The sequence below is a fragment of the Cervus canadensis genome, chromosome 11, assembly GCF_019320065.1.
Source record: "Cervus canadensis isolate Bull #8, Minnesota chromosome 11, ASM1932006v1, whole genome shotgun sequence".
NCBI lineage: Eukaryota > Metazoa > Chordata > Mammalia > Artiodactyla > Cervidae > Cervus > Cervus canadensis.
In genome coordinates this window covers 56,664,834-56,692,284 of record NC_057396.1, presented here as the reverse complement: position 1 = coordinate 56,692,284, position 27,451 = coordinate 56,664,834, and the positions used below count along the sequence as shown (strand labels likewise).

Here is a 27,451-nt window from a genome sequence, read left to right as displayed (position 1 = left end):
GTCAATATTAGTCCTCAGTTGTGGATGAATGTCTTATAACCTATTCAAAATCTCTCAGTCAGCAAATGAAAGAGCCAGGATTTTAACTCAAGATTTCAAAAAGTCCATGCCCTATTCAGAGTCATTCACAACTCTAAATGGATCCAATTTGATCACTTTAAAGAGTCATGGATAAACTGAACTTCTGCTTTTTGTCTCTTTTGGTCACTACCCTGTATCGATCAATGTTTATGTAAGAATCCAGTCTATTAGAATATAAGGTTATATAGCATAATGAAAAGTCAAAGAATTGTAATGATTTTAATTTTCTAACTATATGGATTAAAATATTAACTTACTATTTTTGAGTCCTGTGCATGTCTTTTCTAGGAATCCATAAGTCAAGTTCATGTCTCTTAAATATGTTGATTAGAAATCCAGAAATTTAAATACAAAGGGTAAATGTCTCTAAACCTTTGCTGTTTCTGAAAAAATTCTATGCATCATTCTGAAATATATATATATATATTCAAAATATTGTCTAGAATATTCAGAATATTGTCTTTGAAGTATGGATATTTTGAAAATTTATATTTATGAAATTTGGAAAATGGTATTTTGAAGCATTTGGAAGGAAGAAAATAAATTGTTTCATTTAAAAGGCCCACACAATGTTAATAAAGTTAACATATGTATTAAAAATTTAAAGGTAACTTACAGATGGCAAAATAAAATATTCTAGAAAGTAAGGTATATAAAATAGAATTAAATATTGTCATTGATACATATATTTGATTATTTAAAGTCTTAGAGAGGTCTTATTCTGTTAAGCAGCTTGAAAGTCCTTGTAAGATGTATATGTTTCTTTCTGTATCTAGAAAGCAATTGTAAATAGGTACCTGTTCCATATTATTAAAATGCAAAATTAGAAATCTTCCCATAAATAAAATTTGTTAATGAAGGAATGTATGTATCATCTGTTCACTTTACTTGAACATAGACCTATGCTCAAATTCTTATATTGAAGTCTTTTCCCCACATCAAACTAGGCACTCAAAAATCTAATAGGTGTGACATCAACAATTACTACTTGCTAACAACGCTTGTAATTTAACCCCTTCAGGTGAACAGGCTGATTGATGAATTGCAGACAGCTATCAAAAGCAACAGAGGTCATCTCTCTAAACTTGGCCCCCAATTACAGGCTGAGCAGGAGCAATTCTCCTCTTACGTCTACCAACACATTAAAAGCCTTCCAGCAAACACTCTTATCCCAGGAGGACTGCAGCTCAAGGTGGGTGTCATTCTGTGACTATCAATGGGTTCAGCCAGAGACAAAACACTCTGCTCCATTTGGAGACCCTTGTAACAATGCCACTCAGCTTGAATTTCTTTTTGTGTTGTCTTCCTCAAACTGGAGTTTGGATTACAAGTGCTAATATTACCATTGAGGAACTATGTTTTAAAAGAAAATATCTAGAGGTCTTTGAATTATGGATTTATAAACTTTAGTTTTCAACCCAAAGAAGTAATTTTAATGAAGAAATTTAACCATTGAACATTTATGTGCTTTTCTAAGAAACATATATTTTTCACAGGAGTCACTATGTATTTCAGTTTTTAAGAATAACTTATTTGGAGAAATGGACAAGCTTTAATAATTGACAGACAGTGGCAATAGGAATTAGAGGTGAAAGGCCAGGTGACTGATTGATGTTCAAACTACATTTCCAAGGAAAAAGATCTGTATTGGATAAGTGTGACACATGTCTGAGTTCACTTGGGAAAATCAATACTTCAGAATATACTGGGAAAAAAGGTGAATTGGTTATCTGTCAGGACAAGATGGCTAAATGTCCTAGACTACTCTTTGCTATTGCATCTTTGGAAGAGAAAAAAATAATTCATATTCAGCTGAAGTGGTTTATATACTGGAAGTTTATATAAATACTTTTATCATAATAGTGTATCCATATTAAGTATTTCAGGTTAAGATTGTTCTATAATCTCATATTTTGAAAGACTATAATTAGTAAAATTAAATTAATCTGAGCATGGAACTTTCCCTCTAAAGAACCGTTACTACAACTTTCATTTCCTTTTGATTATGTTTATATTTGAATGTTATTAATATTCAAAGTAATTGTATTTTGATCAGCCTTTATCTCTACAGTTCCCCTTAATATTCAGTCTTATTCTGCAAGTAACATGGTAAACATTACATTTTCTGTCTATAACTTATCTCTTTAACGGAATTCCTTGTTTGCATTTTGAATGAGAATATTACCATGTAAAAATTGACCTTTGGGGAAGTGTAATTCCAAGATAAACAAATGATAATTTATCTCTTATAGTCTGTGCTAGTCAGCTAAAGGTTTAGGAAGTGACGTTCAAGACATCAAGGTCAAGTGTTGCTATAGTCCAGTAGTTCTTTTGCTGATTTCTGACTTGGTTACAGATCCAGGCTTCCATTTTGCACCTAACTGTAAGGTCTGAAGCCATAAAACTCCTAGAAGAACTATGCTTCCTGTGTGCTGCCTTAGTCTTAGCAGTATATATTTTTGGAGATCTTCAGGCAAGGGTGCCAAAAGCAAATATAAACAGATGGGACTACACCAAACAAAAGATCCTTTGTACATCAAAGGAAACCATCAACAAAATGAAAAAAAAAACATACTGAATGGGAGAAGATGTTTGCAAAAGATGTGTCCAAGAAGGGATGAATATCCAAACTATATAAAGAACTCACACAATGTCGAGAAACACAAGCAATTCAATTAAAAAAATGGGCAAAGAACCTGAATAGTTATTTTTCCAAGGAAGACATACAGATGGCTAATAGACACATGAAAAGATGCTCAACATCACTAATCATCAGGGACATGCAAATCAAAACCACATTGAGATATCACCTCATACTTGTCATAAATTGCTGTTATCGAAAAGATAACAAAAAACAAGTGTCAATGAGGATGATGGAGAAAAGAAATCCTCGAACATTGTTGGTGGAATTGTAAATTGGTGCAGCTACTTTGGAAAACAGTATGGAAGTTCCTCAAAAAGTTAAAAATAGAACTGCCATATAGTTCAGCACTTCCACTTCTGGGCATTTATCTTAAGGAAGAAAAAAAATACTTATTTGAAAAGATAAATGCACTGCTATGTTCATTGCAGCATTATTTACAATAGCCAAGAAATGGAAGCAACCTAAGTATCTATTGATAGACAAATGGATAAAGATGTTTTATATATATTATATGTACACACACACACATACACACAGACACACGCACACACAATGGAATGTTACTCAACCATAAAAAGAATGAAATCTTGTCATTTGCAGCAACATGGACAGACCCACAGGGTATTTTGCTAAATGACATGTAGACAAATACTATGTGATTTCACTTATATGTGGAATCTTTTCCTACTGTTCATGGGGTTCTCAAGGCAAGAACACTGAAGTGGTTTGCCATTCCCTTCTCCAGTGGACCACATTTTGTCAGAACTCTCCACCATGACCCGTCCATCTTGGGTGGCCCTGCACAGCATGGCTCATAGTTTCATGGCCCCCTGATGTGAAGAACTGACTCATTGGAAAAGACCCTGATGCTGGGAAAAATTGAAGGCAGGAGGAGAAGAGGACAACAGAGAATGAGATGGTTGGATGGCATCACCGACTTGATGGACATGAGTTTGAGAAAGCTCTGGGAGTTGGTGATGGACAGGGAAACCTGGAGGGCTACAGTCCATGGGGTTGCAAAGAGTCAGACACGACTGAGTGACTGAACTGAGCTGAACTGATATGTGGAATCTATAAAACAAAACAAAAACAGACTTAGATATAGAGAACAAACTTGTGGTTACCACAGGGTGGGGGTTGTGGGGGATTGGGCAGATTAGATAAAGGGCATTAAGTGCAAACTTCCAGTTATTAAATAAATACGCCAGGGGGAGGTAATGTGTAGCACAGAGAATATAATCAATGTGTGTGTGTGTGTCCGTCGCTCAGTTGTGTCCCACTGTTTCAAACCCTGTGCACTGTAGCCTTCCAAGTTCCTCTGTCCATGGAATTCTCCAAGCAAGAGTACTGGAGTGGGTTGCCATTCCCTTCTCCAGGGGATCTTCCCAACTCAGAGATAGAACGTGGGTATCCTGCATTGCAGGTAGATTCTTTACTGTCCAAGCCACTAGGGAAGTCCATGGTCAATGGTATTGCAATACCTTTTTTATGTGATGACATATGGGTACTACACTTAACCATGGTGATCGGTTCATAATGTATATGTATCAGATCACCATGTTGTACACCTGAAACTAAAGTTGTATGTCAACTGTGTGTGTATGTGTGTGTTTAATCACTCAGTTGTGTCCGACTCTTTGGGACCCACGGACTATAGCCGGCCAGGCTCCTCTGTCCAAGGGATTCTCCAGACAAGAATACTGGAGTGGGTACTGGAAAAGGAAATGGCAACCCACTTCAGTATTCTTGCCCGGAGAATGACTGAGCGACTGAGCACTCAGCAACCATTCCCTGCTACTGGGGATCTTCCCGACCCAGGGATTGAACTTGGTCTCCTGCATTGCTGGTGGATTCGTTACCATCTGAGCTACTATACTTCAATTAAAAAAGAAAAAAAAAATAATGAAAAAACAAAATGAAACAACACAAAAACAAAGATTCCTGAAAACAGTACTTCTTTGTTTCAGAGCTCAGCATTTGCCTTGCCCCGTCAGAGCTGTGCCAGGATGGGTATAGGGAACTTTCATTTTATTTCTCCCCTCTTTTGAGCTTCCTCTTTTCCCATCAGCTCTATGACAGAAATCTTGTGTTTACAGGAAAACAATTACCTGCAACACAGACCCTCTCAAACCATTTCAAATAAAAGGAGGGTTTGTTGAAAACATGTAAAGAAATCTCACAGAATTGAAAATCAGGAAATACAGCTGATTCTGACAAGAAAGTCACTTATTTTCCATACCTTTTTCTCCTGAAGCCCTATGATCTTCCCTCTCCTTATCTTTCTGAGCTTTGAAATTTCTCTTTTCTTTCTGCAAGCTGGCTTTCTCTTTTTACTCCTTTGTTAGTATATGAGGAAAATTGTGGCCCCTTGTTGTTGTTCTGGCCCTAACTTTTTAATTTAAATGGTTATCATCATTTGAATAGAGTGTTTGTGTCTGCTAGTTCAAATCATTTATAGAGAGAATCTGTTTGCATCAGTCCAGCCTTATCTAGGTCCCTGACATTAACTCAACCACCTGTAACCACTGAGTGGGGAGAGGCAGGGTCGTGTGCAGTACAGGGCATAGCGGAGTTTCCAGTAATTAGTTTAGAAAGGGAAGTTGGTCATGGTTGACCTGAGTGATTGACACATTTCTCATATATAATTAAATGGAACATTATAAATAAATCATTGTGTATTATTTGTGGTAATGTATTCTCTCCTTTCCCTCCAACCCCCATATTTTTGGGAGTAGATGTTTGGACTGCTGGAAAAGAAATTGAGATCTGCAGTTCTCTAAACTAGTTCTTACATCTGAAATAGCCAGGTAGTAGAGACAAAACTGGATTAGCAAAATATACCCTAAGTATTCAGCATTGCAAATCTCTTAGAATTGAGGAGTTTTTCATACTCTCTAGGTGAGGTGAAAGTCACTCAGTCATGTCCAACTCTTTGTGACCCCATGGACTATAAAGTGCATGGAATTCTCCAGACCAGAATACTGGAGTTAGATAGCCTTTCTCTTCTCCAGGGGATCTTCCCAACCCAGGGATCGGACCCAAGTCTCCCTCTTTGCAGGCGGATTCTTTACCAGCTGAGCCACAAGGGAAGACCTTCTCTAGGTGAAGAGAATTTGCTATTTCCAATTGGAGAGATATTGAGCACAGGTCCTAGCAGCATACTGTCCTCTGTTAATTCCAGAATCAGTTCATATCAGTAGCCTGGCCAGACTGTTTCCGTGGAGTGTGAATGAGCTGCCCTTTTTTGGAGCACTGTCTCCAGCCCAGTTACCTCTGAGTCACTTTGTGCAAAGGCCGGGACTTTTGTCGTTGCGAACAACTTTATCCCATCTATAGCATGAGCTTTGCAGACTGTTAGATGATATATCAATCAATCAGTCAGTGCATTTTCCATTTATAACTGTAAGCCATGGCTCTAGTAAAACTTATTTTCCCCTTATCTCTTTATCTTGATAAAACAGTGAATTGGAATGATTATCTTTCTACTATTTTCTGTTTGATGATTTGCATTACTGTTGAATGTAGATGTGAGCCCAGGACTCAACTTCAAGAATCAAACATAATATATTGGAGTCATCATCATCTTCTAGAGCTTCGAGGTGTTCAACTAGGAGCTGTATGCAGGGAGTGATTCAAAAATCCCCTGGTGCATTTTTTTATTATTGTGTGTGGTTGCCTTCACTTCTTCACTGAGCTTCTCCTCATCATCATATCTCTCATTAATAATTTAAAAGCAGCAGCTTTTGATTAGGTCTTAATATTAGATGATCATTTTTCAAAGGACACACTCATTGTTCCACATTGCCTCAGTTCCATTTTTGCATAATACAGTACCAAGTTCAAATAGATGTATAAGACAGAAGACTGAGAACAGTCTAGGTGTCAAATTCCACCCCTGCCATGGGAAAATTCCTTGTTAAAAAAAAAAAATGGAAAACATATTAGAAGAATTTTAGAAAAAAGTTATATCACCTATATTCACATTATTCCTTATATGACCCTTGCGTATCATTTCCATATGCACTCATACGTAGTCACAACCACAGTTGTGCACTTTTTTTGTATTCTGGTACATTTTCCTTCCATCACATCTTAGCACCTTTTAGGGTGATGAGACTTATTGTTTTTACCTTAAGTGGTCACACTCAGTATGTGACATAATTTATGAAGCCCTTCAGGTAACAAGCTTTTGGAGCAATTGCTTACTATTCCAAACCTTCTCTTACCCCACATACCCTGTCACTGGCATCACCTTCAGCCCCTGTGAGACCATCTGCTACAGCCGTGGCTCAGTGGCTTCTGCCTTCCCAGTCCTGTTCTTTCGCCGCAACTCCTCCTCCTCTTCATCCCCATGGAGATGCTGTCAGAAATGTTAGCATTTCCCTGGGAGAGCAGCAAAGAAAGAATTGATAGGAAAGGGTATTAGCAAATCTGTAGGGGATGGTGGGTGGAAAAGCTAGTAGAAAGGTGGATGATCTGACTAGGAATTGATGAGCAGAGTGTGGGATGTGTGAGTAGGTGGGAGAAAACACAGGGAGTGAGCGAAAGATGGGAACAGGGACGTCCTTTCACGGAAATTAGTGCTTTTCACACACAGCTGGTCAGTGATGATCTGTGGTTTGTGTTCCATTTACTGCCAGTAGAGGTAGATCCAGTTTCTGTAAAATTTGGGGAAGAGGAGCTTCTTTAAAATTAGACCTGAAAATGGGTAGTTGTTTAGGTTGAGAAAATAAATCCCAACAGGTTATTAGAGACTTGGAGATTCAGATCCTTTTTTCTGAGATGTTTTAGGGCAGCTTATCAGACATTCTTACATTGAAATATTCCCTGATTACTCTCTGGCTTCTCCACCCTATATATTGACCCTCTGTAGCTCCCAGCACTCAGAGCTGGAGCAAGATACGGGTCCTGAAGCTTAATCTTCACTAATTTCACATGAATCCACTCTGGCTGTGAACAAGCAAAACATGGTGGAATTTAGTAACCTGGATAAAAACAAGAATCATAGGTCTGTGATTTGGAGATTTTTTTTTTCAGCATTTATATTTTTATATTGCTTGGTTATCATATTCTTCCCTAGCATAAAAATTTAGGTTTTTAAAAAGAGACAATTCAGATATTTACTTTTAAAAAATGAGTATGTCCAGCATCTTATTCATCTTCTAGGTGAAAGGGAAAGTATTAGTCGCTCAGTTGTGTCCTATTCTTTGTGACCTCATGGACTGCAGCCCACCAGGCTTCTCTGTCCATGGGATTCTCAAGGCAAGAATACTGGAGTGGGTTGCCATTTCCTTCTCCAGGACATCTTCCCAACCCAGGGATCAAACTCAGGTCTCCTGCATTGCAGGTAGATTATTGTCTGAGCCACCATGGAAGCCTCCTCTAGGCAGTATGTATCTAACCGTTTTTATTCTTCCAATTACAGAATAAAAGAAAATTTAAAATGAATCATCCAGTAAGTCCATACATTATTATGTACATGTGTCCACAAGGCATTGTGCTAGGTACAGTGGGAAGAGGCAGAGAGACCTGAAACACCTTCTGAGCTCAAGTCTGTGATTATTTAATTGGAACAGTATGACACCTTTCAAAGATGGTAAAGTTAATGTGTAGGTCTGCTCAGTTTTTTACTCTAGTTTCATTTTAACTTACAGGTTTGTTTATATTTAGAAAATGGGTTGCTTTAACTGATAATGAAAAAGATGCTAATTTTGATCCTTAATACCTTCCTGGCCTTTCATATGTTTTGGAGACTTGATTTTGCTCTATCAAAGGCACAATGACACCTGGAAACATTTGAGATTTGTACTCTGTATTGTGGGCTTCCCAGGTGGTACTCGAGGTAAAGAAACTGCCTGCCAATGCAGGAGACAAAAGTGATGCGGTTCAATCCCTGGGTGGGGAAGATGGAGGAGGAAATGGCAACCGATTCCAATACTCTTGCCTGGAGAATCCCATGGACAGAAGAGCCTACAGTCCATAGGGTAACAAAGAGTCGAACATGACTGAAGTGACTTAGCACACACAACACACTCTGTTTTGTGATCATTTAAATAAGAGTATTTAAGTTTTATAACTATATATATCCATATACAATCATATATAAAGCTTAATAGAAAGTTTATTTAAATATGTAAGAATCTGTGGAGCAATTAAATGAGTAAAAGGAGATAACTGAAGTCAAGTGATGAGGTTTTTTTTTGGTATGGTGTCATCACTGTTCTGTATCCATATTATGTCCTTATTCCTTGATCCTTGTCTTTCTGTTAAACCACTTATCCAACATATGTTTTTGAATTTCTGAGCTGCTCTGTTATTTCACCTACATTATTTGAGTAAACAGGGGGACAACAAATTTAGAATATGCTCTAAGTAGTAAAACATACCAACTTAAAAACTTCATTTTCAAAGGAATTGTGTCTAGAGTAGTATAACTGGAATATTCAATGTTATTGTTGTGACTTCAAGAACATTTATAAAATGTTGGACAAGATGTGATAGAGATAATCAGTTTTCATATGTAGATTTCACCAAGAAGGCAAATATCGGACTGCCCATTTTGAAGGCAAATAAACTGGAGACTCATGAATACCTACCAACATCTCATGAATAGCCATTTGCAGTAGGCACTGAAATATCTCACCTTCTTTTCTTTCACTGCTTTTTTCCATCTTGCCTTAGTTTCTCTTTTTTTTTTTGTGGCCTGTTGCAGGAGGGCTGATACCACTATATTCACCCTTAACTATTTCCTGACAGGCATCTGCAGCCAGGTTAAATCTCTGTGTGCAGGAAGATCCAATCTTCCCTTCCTAGACCCAATGAAGAGAAAAACTGCAAAACTGCATCTGTATCAAAATCTGGGAAGAGCAATTGGTTGGGCGGTACCTACGCTCACATGCAGAGCTGTTGTAATGAGACAGGCTTTCCCTGTGCAGTTCTGACAGCCTTGAAGGTGCCCAGAGAATTGCCAGGTGGGCAGTCAGCAGGCAAAGTACACAGGCCAGAGCTGGATTACTGTCCCAGCAGTTACACAGACTAAACGCAACCACTGAACCTTACTGCTGCAGGCACACTGCCTCTCTCGGGGAGATTGTCCTTCTCCATAGCAGTTAATTTGTTTTTACCTCTCAATTAGCTTTTTCACAGAGTGTTTGAGATGCTCAAGTCACTGAGATTCACTTCCTACATATGCTCCCGTCCCCTAGATTACCCACTGACATCTATGTTAGCCCAACTCACCATGAATATTATCAAGCATCATCTGAAGGTAGAAATGAATGCAGCTTTCCTAATAAGTGCAAATGAAATGATACATCTCTTCCTACTTAAGATTTTACCTACAGTTTTGATAATGTTTTATGGTAAAAATGAATTAAAAAAAATAAAAATGGATTGCTCTAGACAAATGACTTCTGCATAGTTTTAGTTACTCAGAGTATCTATTCCCATTAGGGGGAAAATTAGCTTTACAGGCATATCAAATATGTAAAAAAGAAACCAAATAGCATTAAAAAACATACACTCAACTAAAAGATGAGAATATGATGTCTGAGGCTGAGAATTTGTAAGTCTGATGATGTGGCTCATATTTAATTGCATAATATTCATTTTCTTAGTAGAATAGAATTTGGGGGGTTGTGACTATGCTTTTCTCATCAAAAAAGCCCCCAATTTCCTTGAGAAGAAATATATTGAGCCCAGGAACTTTTTTTTTTTCCCATTTATTTTTATTAGTTGGAGGCTAATTACTTTACAGTATTGTAGTGGTTTTTGTCATACATTGACATGAATCAGCCATGGATTTACATGTATTCCCTGTCCTGATCCCCCCCTCACCTCCCTCTCCACCCGATTCCTCTGGGTCTTCCCAGTGCACCAGGCCCGAGCACTTGTCTCATGCATCCAACCTGGGCTGGTGATCTGTTTCACCCTAGATAACATACATGTTTTGATGCTGTTCTCTCGAAACATCCCACCCTCGCCTTCTCCCACAGAGTCCAAAATTCTGTTCTGTACATCTGTGCCTCTTTTTCTGTTTTGCATATAGGGTTATCATTACCATCTTTCTAAATTCCATATATATGCATCAGTATGCTGTATTGGTCTTTATCTTTCTGGCTTACTTCACTCTGTGTAATGGCCTCCAGTCTCATCCATCTCATTAGAACTGATTCAAATGAATTCTTTTTAATGGCTGAGTAATATTCCATGGTGTCTATGTACCACAGCTTCCTTATCCATTCGTCTGCTAATGGGCATCTAGGTTGCTTCCATGTCCTGGCTATTATAAATAGTGCTGTGATGAACATTGGGGTGCACGTGTCTCTTTCAGATCTGGTTTCCTTGGTGTGTATGCCCAGAAGTGAGATTGCTGGGTCATATGGCAGTTCTAATTCCAGTTTTTTAAGAAATCTCCACACTGTTCTCCATAGCGGCTGTACTAGTTTGCATTCCCACCAACAGTGTAAGAGGGTTCCCTTCTCTCCACACCCTCTCCAGCATTTATTGCTTGTAGACTTTTGGATAGCAGCCATCCTGACTGGCGTGTAATGGTACCTCGTTGCGGTTTTGATTTTCATTTCTCTGATAATGAGTGATATTGAGCATCTTTTCATGTGTTTGTTAGCCATCTGTATGTCTTCTCTGGAGAAATTTCTGTTTAGTTCTTTGGACCATTTTTTGATTGGGTCATTTACTTTTCTGGAACTGAGCTGCAGGAGTTGCTTGTATATTTTTGAGATTAATCCTTTGGCCGTTGCTTTGTTTGCTATTATTTTCTCCCAATCTGAGGGCTGTCTTTTCACCTTGGTTATAGTTTCCTTTGTAGTGCAAAAGCTTTTAAGTTTAATTAGGTCCCATTTGTTTATTTTTGCTTTTATTTCCAATATTCTGGGAGGTGGGTCATAAAGGATCCTGCTGTGATTCATGTCGGAGAGTGTTTTGCCTATGTTCTCCTCTAGGAGAGGAGAAAGTGTTAGAAAGGGTTCTAGTTTCATTCTTTTACAAGTGGTTGACCAGTTTTCCCAGCACCACTTGTTAAAGAGGTTGTCTTTTTTCCATTGTATATTCTTGCCTCCTTTGTCGGAGATAAGGTGTCCATAGGTTTGTGGATTTATCTCTGGGCTTTCTATTCTGTTCCATTGATCTATATTTCTGTCTTTGTGCCAGTACCATACTGTCGTGATGACTATGGCTTTGTGATATAGTCTGAAGTCAGGCAGGTTGATTCTTCCAGTTCCATTCTTCTTTCTCAAGATTACTTTGGCTATTCGAGGTATTTCCATACAAATTGTGAAATTATTTGTTCTAGTTCTGTGAAAAATACCGTTGGTAGCTTGATAGGGATTGCATTGAATCTATGAGCCCAGGAACTTTTAAACAATCTTTATTTTCCAAAGTCTGGTGTATAATATATCCTATTATATTCAGTTACTGACAAAACCCACAACCTAATTTAATCCAAATTAAATATAATTTTAGGCACTAATTTAAACAAAGTGAAATCTTTGTTCCATTTCACCATGAAATACTCTCGTTTATAAAGGTCTTATTGAAATTACTTGGCCTAAAACATGACAGACAAACACTTTTACCCTGTTTTAAATAATCTTGAACATTTACATAGATTGAATTTAGTGAGAATTGTAATGGATACAAAGAGACAATATTTCGCACCTTGTTTTAGAAATTTTACCTTGTCAAAAATGGGGTTGGGGGAAAGCCCTTTAAAAACAAATTATTATAAGACAGTGAAATGTGACTCTAAATGGCTAAAGGAAAAGTACGCAGACCCGCTGTGAAGCTGCCGAGGGCCACCTTGCCTGCCTCCTCATCCTTGTCCCTCATCCTAGGTCCCATGCCTACTGCCAACCCCCAGTTCAGGCTGTCAGGTACTACTCTTTCTTCAGGAAAAAGGCATACCACACTTTCTTCCAAGCTAAGATAGTTTTCAAACCATTTTCCCCCCTCTTAAATCAAAGTTCTTTCTTGGCATGTGCTACGTAAAGCAGATGAAAGTAGGATCTACTTCTTTTGAAGCCAGGATGGTGGCTGCCCCCCACAGACTCACTCATCAGGTTTGATCTCCCACTTGGGACCACAACTCCCCACACTCACTCCCCTCTCCACCAGCCCTACCCCAGGCATGCTGAGGAATTCCAGAAAGCCAAGGCTGAAAATCATAGCCTCAAAGGTCAATAACCAATAAGGCTGAACATTATTTTCTCTCATAGAGCTGTGGTATTTTAATTGTGACAAAGAGCAACTCTCTAATTGGAATTGCAGGTAGTAATGGCAAATTGGTACAAGTGGTATTTTGGTATTTTGGGGTCAGTCGTCTTTTGGCCCACCTGCAAAGCCCTACACTATAGGTAGTCACCCACTTTATATCTTCTCAATGGTGGGCTATGCTGTAACTTACAAAGGAAATCTAAAATAAGTTATTTATGAAGTATAAATACATTAAAATAAGTTATAATTTAAAGTATATATTTTCTGGGCTTAAAAAATGTTATTTGATTTTTGATACAGGTACCATTTAGACTGATGAAGTTTAACAATTATATAACTTATTTTCACATAAGTGCATTTTCATTTCTTGGGACAAATGTACTTTTGTACATTACAAATGTACAAATATTTGTACTACTTAATGATATCTCTGTTAGGCATTAAAACACATTTTCCTATATGCAGTATAAGCATACTAATTCATTATTAATTTTTCATCACCTGAATCTCATAATTTCAATATTTGTTTTGTGATCATCTCCTTATCTGAATATTAAAATTAGACATGTTTACAGTTGATTGATAACATGCATTTGAGAAAATGTAGAAAATGTGGATATTCTAGAAACTATTATACAAATCTATAAAAATAAAAAAGGTAACAGCACATTTATTTGATTTAATGTACATATAATGTTAATTCAGTTAGAGTTAATTTCCTATCTCTAAAGCTGACTTTGAATTCTGATTGGATAAAGATTTTTTCATGGCTAATTAGCTTCTCACATAAGAAAAATATTTCATTTTAATTTTCATGTTCTTTGATTTAGGTTAAAAACTTCTACTATAAAATGTTGTTGTGTTTAGTCACTAAATCAGTTGGGTCTGAGACTTAGTGATACCATGGACTGTAGCCTGCCAGGCTCCTCTGTCTTCCACTAACTCCTGACGATTGAGTTAGTGATACTACAAAATACCTTTAAATTTTTTAATATTAAGTTTCATATTATTAGATCTCTAATCTTAGATATAATAGCAAATGTTGATGTTTGTAGTTTAAAACAACATAGGGCATTATGCTATGTGAAATAAGTCATACAGAGAAGGACAAACACTGTGTATCACTTATATGTGGAGTCTAAGAAAGTCAAACTTGTAGGAGCAGAGACTAGAATGGTGGATACTAGGGGCTGAAGTAGGGGGCAGGGGATGGGGAGATTGATCAAAGGGTATGAACTTTCAGTCAGAGGATGAATAAATTCTGGGGATCTAATATTGAGCCTTGTGATCTAGTTACTAATATGTATTTTGTGTGTGTGTGTGTGTGTGTGTGTTAGTCATTTAGTCCGACTCTGTGACTCCATGGACTGTAGCCTGCCAGGATCCTTTGTCCATGGAGTTCTCCAGGCAAGCACAGTAGAGTAGATTGTCATTCCCTTCTCCAGGGGATCTTCCTGACCCAGGAATCGAACCCTGGTCTCCTGCATTGCAGGCAGATTCTTTACCCTCTGAGCCACCAGGGAAGCCCGTATATGTTATTTACCTGACAGTTTTAAGGTGAGTAGATCTTAAATGTACTCACCACACACACAAACACACACAATGGTAATTATGTGATGTGCTGGAGGTGTCAGCTAACCCTTGTATTCATTCAGCAAGTATATGAGTATATCAAATCAACATGTTATGCACAAACTTAAACATGTTATATGATAATTATCTCTCAGTAAAGCTGGGAAGAAATCAACTTGAGAGAGATCTAAAGATCTCCTTGCCCCTTGTGAGTAGATTTGCCCAAGGCATGTCACTTAAGGTCTCTGAGACTCGCCAGTAAAATCCAGTTGCTTTCAGTATTGAGCTGTTTAAAAGTATGTGTACTCTACACTCTGGATTTTTGTGTTTGTGTGTAGTGGATGTCATGCCAGGCTACCTGGGTTCCCTCTTCACATCTAAGAGACACATCCTTCACCTCCAATTGCCACACCTACATTCTTCTTGGACAGTTGCCCTCCCTGTAAGGTTGCTGTTTCTCTGAAGATTAGGCATCCTAATCTAATCCCTTGTGGGCAGTCTGCGTCCAATATTTGATTGATGGGCAGTGCAAAGCTTTACTCCCCTGGCCTCAATTCTGAATAACTCCGAAGGGCCATCCCAGCTCTAGAGCTCCCACCAGAGGCCTCTATTGCAACTGCATCACAGTTTGCCTTCCCCTACCTACTCGGGAGAAGGAAATGGCAACCCACTCCAGTACTCTTGCCTGGAGAACCCCATGGACAGAGCAGCCTGGTGGGCTACAGTCTATGGGGTTGCAGAGACAGACACGACTGAGCGACTGACACATCTACCTACTCCTGTTCCCTGGAAACTTCATGCAGGTAAAGCTTGGTCTCAGAGTCTGTTTCCAGGGGACCCCAACCCAAGACAGCATGTAAGTTAATCTTTTTCCCATCTATTTAATTATTTCACCTGAAATATGGCAAATAGTGTTATGGGGCTATTTTATATTCCTTTGCTTCTTACCAGACCACTAGTAGTAGATCGTGTTACTGTACAGCCTCTACACTGCACTACACGGCAGTGACATTTTCCTATGATCGCCTCTTGACAGCATTACATCCTGAGGCATTTTAAAGCTTAGGTGTTTGGCCTTCCACTCAAGCACAGAAGAGCTCCTTAGGTGGTCTGCCCAGCAGTTATGGGGAGTTTGGGAACCTTCTGTTCCCTCCACAGCTAACTCTTAACCAGACAATAGCACTAAAGGTCAATAAAGGCACTGAAATAGACCTTATACAAGTCCTTAAATAGATGTCATAAATGATTCTAGGTAAAGTGGTCAAAGAACCATGTCAGCTTAAACTTCCTATTCAAGTCATCTTCCCCCCATATAGTTTACAGTTTGGTCATGCCTCTATAAAATCTTCACAATAAATATTGTTCTTTTGATAGTCTGTTTTGTGCCTTCACAAATATTGCATATGACGTTACACTCAAGTTAATTTATGTACATCCATAAATATAGACATCGTACTTTAGAAATATTAGCCTAGCTACACATTTTATTTCCCAACCCCACTAATAAACAAATTACTCTGGAATGAACAACAGAAACGGACCATTTATAGCCATGTCCATTATTAACACTCTGGTTTGAGCTGCTTTCATTCACCATTTGGATTATCTTTACTCCGTACTGTCTGCGCTCCACCCAGCAGCCACAATACTCCTTTTAAGTCAGATCCTATTACCACTCTGTTCCGATCCCTCCAAAGATCCCCTGCTTTGCTGCCCACAGGCCTCCTTGTGCTTTCTGGAACCCTGGGCGGGTTCCTGCCTTAGTTTCTTTGCTCTAGCCTCTCCTTCTGCCTCCGTTGCTCTTCTCCCAGCTGTCTGCTTGGACAGCTGCCTCACCTCCAAGTCTTTACTCAGGTCTTTCCTATCTTGAAGGCTGGTTCTGATTGCCTGCTTCTAAGGTGACCACACCTTCTCCTTGATCCTCGGCATTGTATCCCTTCCCTGCTACCTTTTCTTCTTCTTTACATAGCACTTACCACCTTCTGGGCTTCCCCGGTGGCTCAGATGGTAAAGAACCTGCCTGCAATGCAGGAGACCCAGGTTCGATCCCTGGGTTGGGAAGATCCCCTGGAGAAGGGAATGGCCACCCACTCCAGTATTCTTTCCTAGAGAATCTTATGGACAGAGGGACCTGGCGGACTACAGTCCATGTGGTCTCAGAGAGTTGGACATGACTGAGTGACTAACACTTTCTCTTTTCACTATCACCTTCTAAACCCCTCCTGGGATACATTTACCATGATGCCAATGAAACCTTAGCTTCAAGGCCCCTTTCCTAGGCCCCTTCCAAAACCCTGGGAAAAGCCCTAGCAATGGACACATGTTTCTCTGCAATTTGCAAATATATGTTAACTACAATTGACTGAGACTGTTGTCTATTTCCACCCTGACTTCATCTCTGTCATATTTTCCCTTGTACCAGGTAGAGTTGAAGTGGTTGCAGGCATTTTTGAGATCTGGCTAAGGGGAAACTGAATTGAGGAAACATTTAGTTTGAGTATGTGCTGTGCTTAGCCAATCAGTTGTGTCCAACTTTTTGTGACCTCATGGACTGTAGCCCGCCAGCTTCCTCTGTCCATAGGGATTCTCCAGGAAAGAATACTGGAGTGGGTTGCCATGCCCTGTTCCAGGAGATCTTCCCAACCCAGGGATCAAACCCAGGTCTTTGGCATTGCAGGCAGATTCTGTACCATCCGAGCCACCAGGGCATAGTGAGATGTAATTAGTGGTTTGCAGTCACTTCCCTGTATTGTTCAGGTAGTGCTAAGCCACCTGGTATGAGAAGAGATTCTAGGAAGATGGCTACTGTCTGCTGGCCATAGACTCTATTGCTTTTTGACTGTGAACTAGAGTGCTTGTCAGCAGAATTATATCGGTGGTAGAGGAAAAACATGGTGTGAAATTAGCAAAGTCAACTAATTTGCAGAAAAGCCTTTCTCATTTTACAGCTCATATTGTAAAGCAAGCTAATCAAGCTAATCAAGTTTTTCCCAATTTGACATCAATCCTAAAAATTTTTATGAAATGATCAACCAAGCTGTGACATCGATAGACATTTTTCTAATCAATAATGAATTTTTTTTGATTAACCATGCAAGAGGGAAGATGGAATTATCTTCCTATTCTCCTTACAGAGAACGTCAGAAGATTATCATATGAAGAGGTGATCGAAGACAATGCAGCCAAAAAACATGCATTGGATAGTAAATTAATGAAAATACTTTGTGACTTTTTCTGGATTTTGTCTTTTTCTTTGCTATGCATGAGCTTTTTAATATGTGTAAATTGTGATTTCTCATTTGAAATGAATATTTTATATCTAGGTTTGCATTTGTAATTTTGCATTCATTTGTTAAAGAAACCCCACCAAGATGTATAAACTTCAGGCCTCACAAGACCTGATGTTTTCTGACCATGCTGAATGATTTACTAACTTGTTCTGTCAGGAATCTTAGTTCACTGGTGTATCTTCACTCGAGCAATGATTGGCACATAGTAGTCACTCAATAAATACTTTTTGAATGAATGAATGAACAACATTACAGTGAAACATTAACGTTAACCTAATTTAATTCTGCTGAAGAAAAGTTCATGTTGACATGAAAGAAAGTCATTCATGGAACACTCCTCCTTGAAACTCTGTGCAACTAAGGGCCTAGAAGTAAATTCCTATTTGTGGATTTTTTTTTCAATAGTCGTTAGCTGCCATGTTTTTTGAAAAGATGTGGATCACTTATTTTTTAGGTTCTATTGCCTTATCCCATGGGACCCAAGATTAGCCTCAGCTAGCTTTTTGCTTCACCTACTTTAAGGGTGAGAACTTATTTTTAGAACAATAAGGAGGTGATGGCGTGCAGAGTACTGGTAGGGTGCTAGTACAGCGGTTGGTTTTTCTTAAGCCCAGGATTAGGCAGTGGGAAAATAAAGATAGACTATTTTTAATTTTTCTATATAAACTGTGCTTAGAGAGCTACCTTTGTTTAGACATTGGGCAATGGAAATAAAAATACTTTTCTTGCAGAAGAAGAAAACCAATAAATAGAATACTTAGATTTTTTTAAAAGGCTTGGTGATATAGACCTTAAAAACAAGACCTTAAAAATAAGGACCTTAAGAAAAGCAGAATCTCATAGAGTTTCAGCTTGGGGAATTTTTACTTTCATAGAAATTCAGAAAAAAACCAAAACATTATATGAATGACTAGTGGAGGACAGATTTCTTTCACTTAAGCAACTAAACTTTTGCTTAAACAGTAAAGCACCTCTTTTTTCTTTATGCCATCATAGGAATTTTAGAGGCCAGAGCTTTTTTATTTGAGAACACTTTTTTTCCGGATGTAGAAGGAAAGGCTCATTAGCATTAGTGAAGGAAACAATAAGCTAATGAAGGTCTTAGGTGTCATCCAGGTCCTATTTGCTTTCTCGGTTTGAAGGTTAGCCCCCACACAGCTATTTTCTAGAATATAATTTGCTGCACTCTGAGACCACGTGGGGCAAGTCTTAACAAAGAAACACCAAAAAGTTGTCCAAACTGAGTTGTTACCAACACTGACCTTGCAGAACGCATGCCACCTAGAATTGTGAGCATCACTGCTAAACGGCTCTGTTGTCTTAAGAGTTTTGTTCGATTAGGACCTTGAAGAGATTGTTGGGACAGTAAGATTCTCCTCCCACATTATTTCCCATCGGTTTGAAGGCAACAGTTGGGTTTTGCATAGTTCCTGGCTAAAGTAGAGAGATTTCTTGCTCAGAACTGTATCTTTTCTCAGAAGAGAGGTTTAAAAGATCCCTTTTAGCAAAAGCTGCTGTCGAGTGCGGAGTGTCAGCGCGCTGAGGCCGACAGCTGCACCGTCTCCTAGACTGTCAGCGCAGTGAAAGGCATGGAGTGGAGAAAACCCCTCCATTCTTGAACATTATTTCTATTTTTCTAAATAGTTTTTTTTTTTTTTTTTTTTGCCTAAAGCCTGAGGAAATGTTATTGAAGCACATTATTTCCTAGATCAGGTTAGGAGTAATTAATTAACTCTGAAACTGTCTCAAAAGTGAAGTAGATGGTTTTTCTTTCTTTTTTAAATAGGGTATTCTCCCAAATTATCTTCTCTGTAGATAACCCTAGAAATGAATAAAATGGCTACTCTGATGTGATAAATCTATCAGAAAGAGAAGAAAAGAACTTCTGAGGAAAAAATACAGTAAAAAGCAAGGGTTTAAATTATTCATCAAGCCTCTCCCGCCCACTTCCTTTCTTGCCTGGTGAATGGCACACCCCACGTGGGTCCTCAGAGTGGTCAGAAGATGGTGTTCACTCTAATGGAGCCTTCCTTTGGGACTGGTTTATTTGGATACTTTTGACCAAAATGTTAGCTAGCATTTTCTTTTTCCAGCTGAGTGTTGCATAATGCAATGTTCTGAATTTTATCTCTGTTCTCAGCAACTTGTTGCTTGTATGCACTTAAAATGGATGACTTTCACTGTACCTTTATGCAATAAATTTGTCAAGTTGGATTTCCTTTCAGTGAGTCAAAAGATGAGCTAAACACTGATATATTTTAAATATAAATTAAGCATTCCTCATGCAATTTGTGGCTTTATGTTTTTTCAAAAGAATAAAATGAGCTAGTTAACTGGTTGCCAGCTGACCTTTCCCTGACACTTGCCCCATGGAAGTATTCAGTGTAGTCAGTGATTCCTCCATTAATGTCAGTGTTTCCTTCTATTTTAAGACTGTGGGAAATGCCAGTCAGGTTAAGGACACTGAAACCAAAAGGAGAAACAAGGGACTTCCTTTATACTGTTCTAGTCCTGTTGATTTTTATTGCTAGTTACTTGCATGTGGTCATACGGGCCGTCCTTGCTTTACACAGTTCCCATACGCATGACTTTCAGTCAGCAGCGTACTATGCAAAGTCAGGACTGCTTGTGTTTATATATGTATTCATATGTATGTTTATGTGTGCATATGTTTATTTTTGATTTTGAATGTGTTTATTTTTCAGATATTTGAAAATGGTAAAGATACAGGAGAGATCTCTGTTTGTATCAGTAAAAAAGATCTGGAGCCTAATAGCCCAACTCAAGCTGGCTGCATGATGGAAAGAGTAAGTTTACTGACTTTCCATTTATGACTATGAGTGTCCTCTAAGGTACTTGTAGTTAATTAAGGCAACTACATCTTTATCGTTGTTTAGAAAAGATCAATCATTTGCTGGTCTGTAAAGATTCATAATTTCAAACTTGACTTGTGGATTCCAGAGGTTCTTGGCTTTAGTATAGTATGAACTCCTGGCCTCTTAATAGCATCTCAATCTTCATTATGCTTTTATTTGAAAATCTGTCTATTCTGGACTCTGGAATTGCCCTCTTGTCCACACACTGAAAAGAAGTGACATGATACCCAGTGGAGGGTGTGTTCTGGGTAGAGGGTATTTCCAAGCCCTAGACACTGAGCAGGTAACACATTGCCCTGGTCTTTGCCTGTGTTCATTGTGAGCAAGTCCAGATGGTTTATCTTAGGCATTCTTACCTTTGCCTGTTTTTTAGACAATTGGGATGTTCCTCAGGCAGAACCGACATGTGCAGGGTCCTTAGTTTGTGTCTTTGTCTTGCATGAAAGGACACTGAATACCCTGTTGTTTACAAATTGGGGTTATTCGCCTGAGCGCACACCAGCGCTCTGGGCTCCTTTGCTTGACCTTTGCTCAGAAACTTGCTCCTTTTCCTCCCCTTCAGTTCAACACTCTCAGTCTTACCTCTCCCTGGTGGTATCCATCACCTGCACCTCATAGTTAGTCACAAAAGTTGATCATCCGATCATTAGCTGAGCTCAGAAGAGATGGGAAGTGCTACCTTGATTGTTTAGAGAGAGAGAAGGATAAAGAGTCTTGTCTTTTTTTTTTTTTTAACTATCACATCCCTGACTATAGAAATCACCATGATACAAAAGCCTTCCCAGAATTCTCTACTTGTAATCCCTTTTTTTCAACATTAGAACAGTTCCCATTTTGATTTGTATAAAAAGTTGAAGATGACATTTATGTTAGATTACATAGGAAGATATTCTGTAGATAGCTTTTGTTGGCTAATGGCAGACTGAAATTGATCTGTAATTTGCTTCTATATGCAAGATAACTTGGGGGGAAAACCTTTATCTAGGGGCGTAATAAAGTGCTCTGTGTGGGAGAGCCTTTGTGACACCCAAGGACGACTGTTCCCTTCATGCACACTTGCCTCAATCACTAGCCTAAGATGTTTCACACTCCTCTCAGGTCCCTGAACAAATTCTTATCCTATAAAGGCCTGGTGATGATAGCTTTAAAGATAAACGGGTGAAGATTATTACAATTTTTGGTCACTATAGCCCAGCCCTCACCAGTGACCTCGAGAGGAAAGGCATTGAGGCCTTACCTCCTGTAGGCTGTTGAATGCTCATCTTTGAACACCTAAAATGCAGTGTGTTGCCAAGTTGAGAAAATAGAGATCGCAATGCAACTCCTGTGGAAGTGCATTTGGTTAAGTGGTCAGGTGTTCACATTCCTTCTCTACCGCACACTGTTTCTCTCCTGGATCAGGCCTTAAATCTTTCATATCTTGCCCCATTCACAAAAAAAGATGATGTCTATAAAGCAGAATCACTGCTGATTTAAAAAATCATCCACATAACATGTTTTCTGAAATAATAGCAAAGCCACAAAAACTAAGCTCAGGGGCTGAAACCACACAGAAATAAATGTAAGGCTTTATAAGTATAATCCATGGTTTCCAAAACTTGTTTGTGGTTCCAGTGTAAAAAAGCAAAACAAAGATTTTTACTATTCTAACACCTTTACTTATTATACTCCTGAAGAGAATCAGTTCAGTTAAGTGGCTCAGTTGTGTCTGACTCTTTGTGACCCCGTGGACTGCAGTATGCCAGGCTTCCCTGTCTATTACCAACTTCTGGAGCTTGCTCAAACTCATGTCCATTGAGTCAGTGATCATCACTATCTAACCATCTCATCCTCTGCCACCCTCTTCTTCTTTTGCCTTCGATCTCTCCCAGCATCAGGGTGTTTTCCAATGAGTGGAGATATTGGTGGTGGTGGTGGTTTAGTCGCTCAGTCGTGTCCAACTCTTGTGACCCCATGGACTGCAGCCCACCAGGCTCCTCTGTCCATGGGATTTCCCAGGAGCGAATACTAGTGGGTTGCCATTTCCTTTTTCAGGGGGAGATAAGATTATTTATCCCTAATTCACGCAAAATCTAGAGGCTTTCTATAGATATAGTTGCAGGTCAAAGAAAATATTCTATTTGGTTAACAGTTTATAGCCAATAGGTGAGGAAACAGGGATATATGACAGGCTTGCAACTTTCTCTCCTTTTCTCTGGGCCTCTGCATTTAGCACATCCAAATATACCTTCAGTTCAATGGGAATTAATAGAAGGAGCAAAAAAGGCACCCTGAATGGCAGCCAGGCAAGAAAAGGCTACAACTATATCCGCATCCCTGCCGAGATTACAGAGTAACAAGAAATTGAGAGACACCAGAACTGACAAGGGAGAGAAGAAAAGGAAGCCTGTGACAGAAGGCTGGGGGGAGACCAGAGTGATGGATAGTGTGGGACGCAGCATGGGAAAGAGCAGAGGCCTAAACACTCAAACAAAGGTGATGGGTAATTTTGAAAAATGTCTTTTAAAATTCCATGCCCAACGCAGTTCAGCTGGATCTACTTTCATTTGAAATATGCCCTCAGTTAGAAATATCTTAATAATCAAGAGATCTCAAATGTAAGATAGATGCAAACACAGACAGTGCTGTTATTTAAAATATAACGATAGCATTTCATATTTCACACTTCAATTACATCATATTTACAACTTGAAAGCACTCATTATTGAAGCCACTGGCAAGCTTCGGCAGAATGCTTAATTGATACATCCAGGATGAGGTCTTCCAAATGAAGCAAGGTAGGCTAGAAAGTTGTGTTTGTTTTTGCCAGGCTGTCAGTGGTGGATGGTTCCGCCGTTGGTTACCTGAGGTTAGCCGGGGACGGGAGACTGCTGACTGTAAACCTTGACCATCTTCTGGAAGGACCCAACAGAGGGTGTAGCTCAGACAAGGAAAGCATAACCCTCATCAAAGAGGCCCGTTTCTGCGTACAGAAGCTAAATGCTCTTTCTGTAGGACGGTCACATCTGCTTTCAGTCCCCGTGCCAAAGGGTCAGAGCTCAATCACAAGCCTGTGGCACCCCCTGCTGGTTAAAAGCCTGTGCTCATTTTGTTACTTTACACTGAGCTAAACATCGCTGTGATTTCACACTTCTTTTAACATTCTATATGAATTTAATTACCATTTGTTTGGACTTCCTTTGTTACAGAGGAGAGACGGTTTATTACAGGTGTTCATGGTTTACCTTATCTCTTTTCCTTCTTCATACCTCCCCACCCGCACCCCCCACCCAACCAGTTACTTCTTAAGATTCATCAAAGACTTCAAGGTTCTTCCATCCACCCACCAGGCCTCAATTTTTCTTCAATCCAGCTTTTTGATGAGCACGGTCAAGAAATTAAGAATCCGCTTTCACTGAAGAATGAGCAAAAAATTTGGGTCTCTTATGGTAAAGCATACAGGTAGGAGCAAGGTGTTTGTTCTCTGTCTGTCCTCAATTTTTCCGTGGCAACCTAATGGAAAAGCAAGTTGAGAAGCCAGGTAGCACCTTTTATGGAAAAAAAATATTTTAAATTCCAATAAAATTCCAGGGCTTTTTTTTTTTTTTTTATGAGGCAGTATTGTTTGTGGGATATGACATCTCTCTCTCTCTGTCTCTGACTTTCTGTCTTAATGCCTTGTCATAGTTCTTGAAGTCTGCCTGTCAGCACAGCAAGTGGGATTTGTTCATGTCTGAGTAGTCACCTTAATGATAGCAGATGGAAACGCCACAGGGGGCCCAAGCCCATCACACTGTCATTGTCGCACGCTGCCCTGACCTGCTTCCACTCCTCTATTTTTTTGTCCCTTTTTAAAGGAGAAATGGATGGTAATTGAAAAGGATCTTAAGCAAGATTTATGAAACTGTAGACAACATGATTCCCCACTATCTCTCTCTGTTTTCACAAATAAAGTCTTAACCTTTTAAGCACCAATGACAGGACAGCTAAAGATAAATTGGTAAAGCTTGTAAGCCCTATCCTATCAAAGTTATATTCCTCAAAAGTGCCTTGCATTATTCCACAATAATTACTGGTTATTACTGAGCATTGTGTAAATGTTTGTAGATTGGTAAATTCCTGCATAAAATTATCAGCGTTTCTGAGAAAAGAAAAGGGCTGCAGTCTGTTGTGTGGAATATCTTGGAAATTTATGCATATTTTGACAGGACACATCCAGATGAACTCTGAAACTGCTTGTCAAGAAACTTAAACATACTATTCTGCCTACTTTTAACTTTTTGTTTTGTTTTGTGTTCAGCTCTTTATCTGTAGTACAAAATAGGAGAAATAGAAATAATTTTGCTTGTAGAATATAATTGAGCATATATTAATTATAAAATAGCATAGACAAAACTGGGAGCTGATTGGATTTACTATATATTCTAATAATCAAAGTCAAATCTGCTCAGAAATCCATGAGGGTTTTGGGAAACCTTGGTAGAATTAGTTATGGGTAGCATATTGCAAAATCTATTTCATCTGTCCCAGTGGAGTAAAATTAAAATACTTAATAGTATCTATACTGTGTAATTTATAAAACTGAAAAGTATCTGTAAGGAATGGTGCTTTCCCTATGTAGGCAGATTTCAAAATATAATTGTATTGTGAGAATTATTTTTACAATGATAAAAATAGTGATGAATTTTAAAATGGCAAGAATTCTTGTATAATTTAGGAAGCTCTTCAAATTACAAGGAAAAGTTTTAATAAAATGTGTCTCGTAATTTCTACTCAAATATCATTATTAAAGTGAAAGCAGTGAATAATTTTGATGTTTTTAATGATGTTTGCTATAATACAGTATTTTAATACGATCATACACTTGTTCTTGGTTAACTAGATTATATTTGTGGAGTAACAAAAAATGCCAAGTATCTGAAATATTCTAAAATCAACTGAGGATCATAGCTGGCAGAATTTATAAATGAGTAATTTGTTTGTATATCATTGCTATTTTAATAGCATAATATATATGCATATATATTTGATTTTGAATCCAGTGTAAAGCACTAGGGAACCATTATAGCATTTTGCTACTACTGAAACTTCTAAATTAATATCAGTACAGTTATTTCCATCTAGTTTAAAATATGTTGAGAAAATGCACAATAGGTACTAAGAAAATGATATTCATTTTCAGGAAGTAATTCTAATGTGTCTAATAAATGTTGATATGCGAGGTCTGATTACTCATTTGCAAAAGATTTTGCCAATATCTGCCTTTATTTTGAGTCCTTTCATTGTTTTTCTCTCAATTTTTATTTTGAAAAATGTCCAATCTACAGAACACTTGATACAGTGAAGGTTTATATATATCCTTTACTTAAGTTCATCAGTTAAGGACTTTGCCACATTTCTTTTACCTCTCTTATATCTCCTTTCTCTGTCTTTTGAACAGTTTGGGATTAACTCCACACAATCACTAAAGTTTTACTTCTAACTGCTATAGATCATATACTAAAGAATAGGAATTCTTCTCTATCCCTCCGTTATAATATCTAACACAGTCAACAATAATATAATATCATCCAAATGTAATCAAACTACCCAAAATATGCTTTAGAGCTTTTTTGTAATCCAGTATCCAAATAAGCCTCATCTGTTGCATTTAGTTATTTTCTTTAGTTCTCTTTAATCTAAAATATTCTCCCATCTTTTGTTTTATTTTTCATGATACTGGTTTTGTTTTTGAAGAGTTCAGACACCTTTCCTATAGAGTGTCTCACATTCTGGATTTGTCTGAGTGTTTTCTCATGATTAGATTCAGTTTAAATATTTTTAGCAAAACTAGACAGGTGAGGTGAGAGAGCCCTGTGATTCTAACGTTAAATAGCAGTGTTTGTCACTAATTTCAAAAACAAAATGGCTCGCAATTGACATAGTTGCCATTCTTTTTACTTAAGATCTTTTCCCATGATTTTAATATTTTACATAATTAAATTAACCTAAAGCAATATACCTAACAGTATGTAATATGAAAAATCAAGTCAGCATAACATTTACTGAGCTTACAAAACAGCTGTTTGTAGCCAAATGTGAAAGATTAATTTAATTAGAAGCTCCAAAGATTATTATGGGTATATTGCATTGTAGTTATACATGAAAAATGAACATTACAAGGCTGACAGTTGATTCTTTTTCTCAACTAAATGCTTTGTTTTATTATTACAATCATTTTTTTAATGTGCAACATTTGAAACATTTATGTGTTGCAACTATCCTAGGCATATTATAAATCAAACAAACTAAAACGTGCACATCAGGTATCAGTATAGAATACCAACCATAGGGCTGTATAGTAGGAAATTCACTTATTTCTGGATGTTATTTGACATGGGATTATATGTTTTATTGATTATTTATGCTCAAAGTTTAGAGTTTGTATAATTTTGAAGATAGATTTGATTTTTGTTTTTCCATTTTCCAGATCTCCACTGAACCCTGTTTTGGGTTTGACCTTTGACCAGGTGACTGCATTCACCAGAGGTGGCATTACAGTTGTGTATAAAACCTTCTTGGACCCTAATGCCCTTCTGCTACCTGGATGTGACAAGTAAATTAACAAGTTCTTGGTTAAGCAATCTGAATCGCCTAATTCAATTTTCTAGAGTGAGAGATTTAAACACTAAAAGATGTTCCTTAAATCATCTTAAATAAACAATCATTTATTTTATTGACTTATTTCATGATATAATGAGTTGGTGCTTAAAAGAGTTGTCATTAAGTTCCCTGGAGTT

At 38.1% G+C, this 27,451-nt stretch overlaps 1 protein-coding gene across 1 annotated transcript in view; it reads left to right on the top strand.

The window, feature by feature from the left end:
* Positions 1-27,451, top strand: part of DCDC1 (doublecortin domain containing 1) — a 449,122-nt gene that overhangs the window by 208,312 nt on the left and 213,359 nt on the right. Inside the window, exons 10-13 of the mRNA XM_043481537.1 lie at positions 1,103-1,273; positions 20,523-20,624; positions 23,971-24,134; positions 27,142-27,267. Coding sequence (XP_043337472.1) covers positions 1,103-1,273; positions 20,523-20,624; positions 23,971-24,134; positions 27,142-27,267 — 563 coding nt within the window. The remainder of the gene's footprint in view (positions 1-1,102; positions 1,274-20,522; positions 20,625-23,970; positions 24,135-27,141; positions 27,268-27,451) is intronic.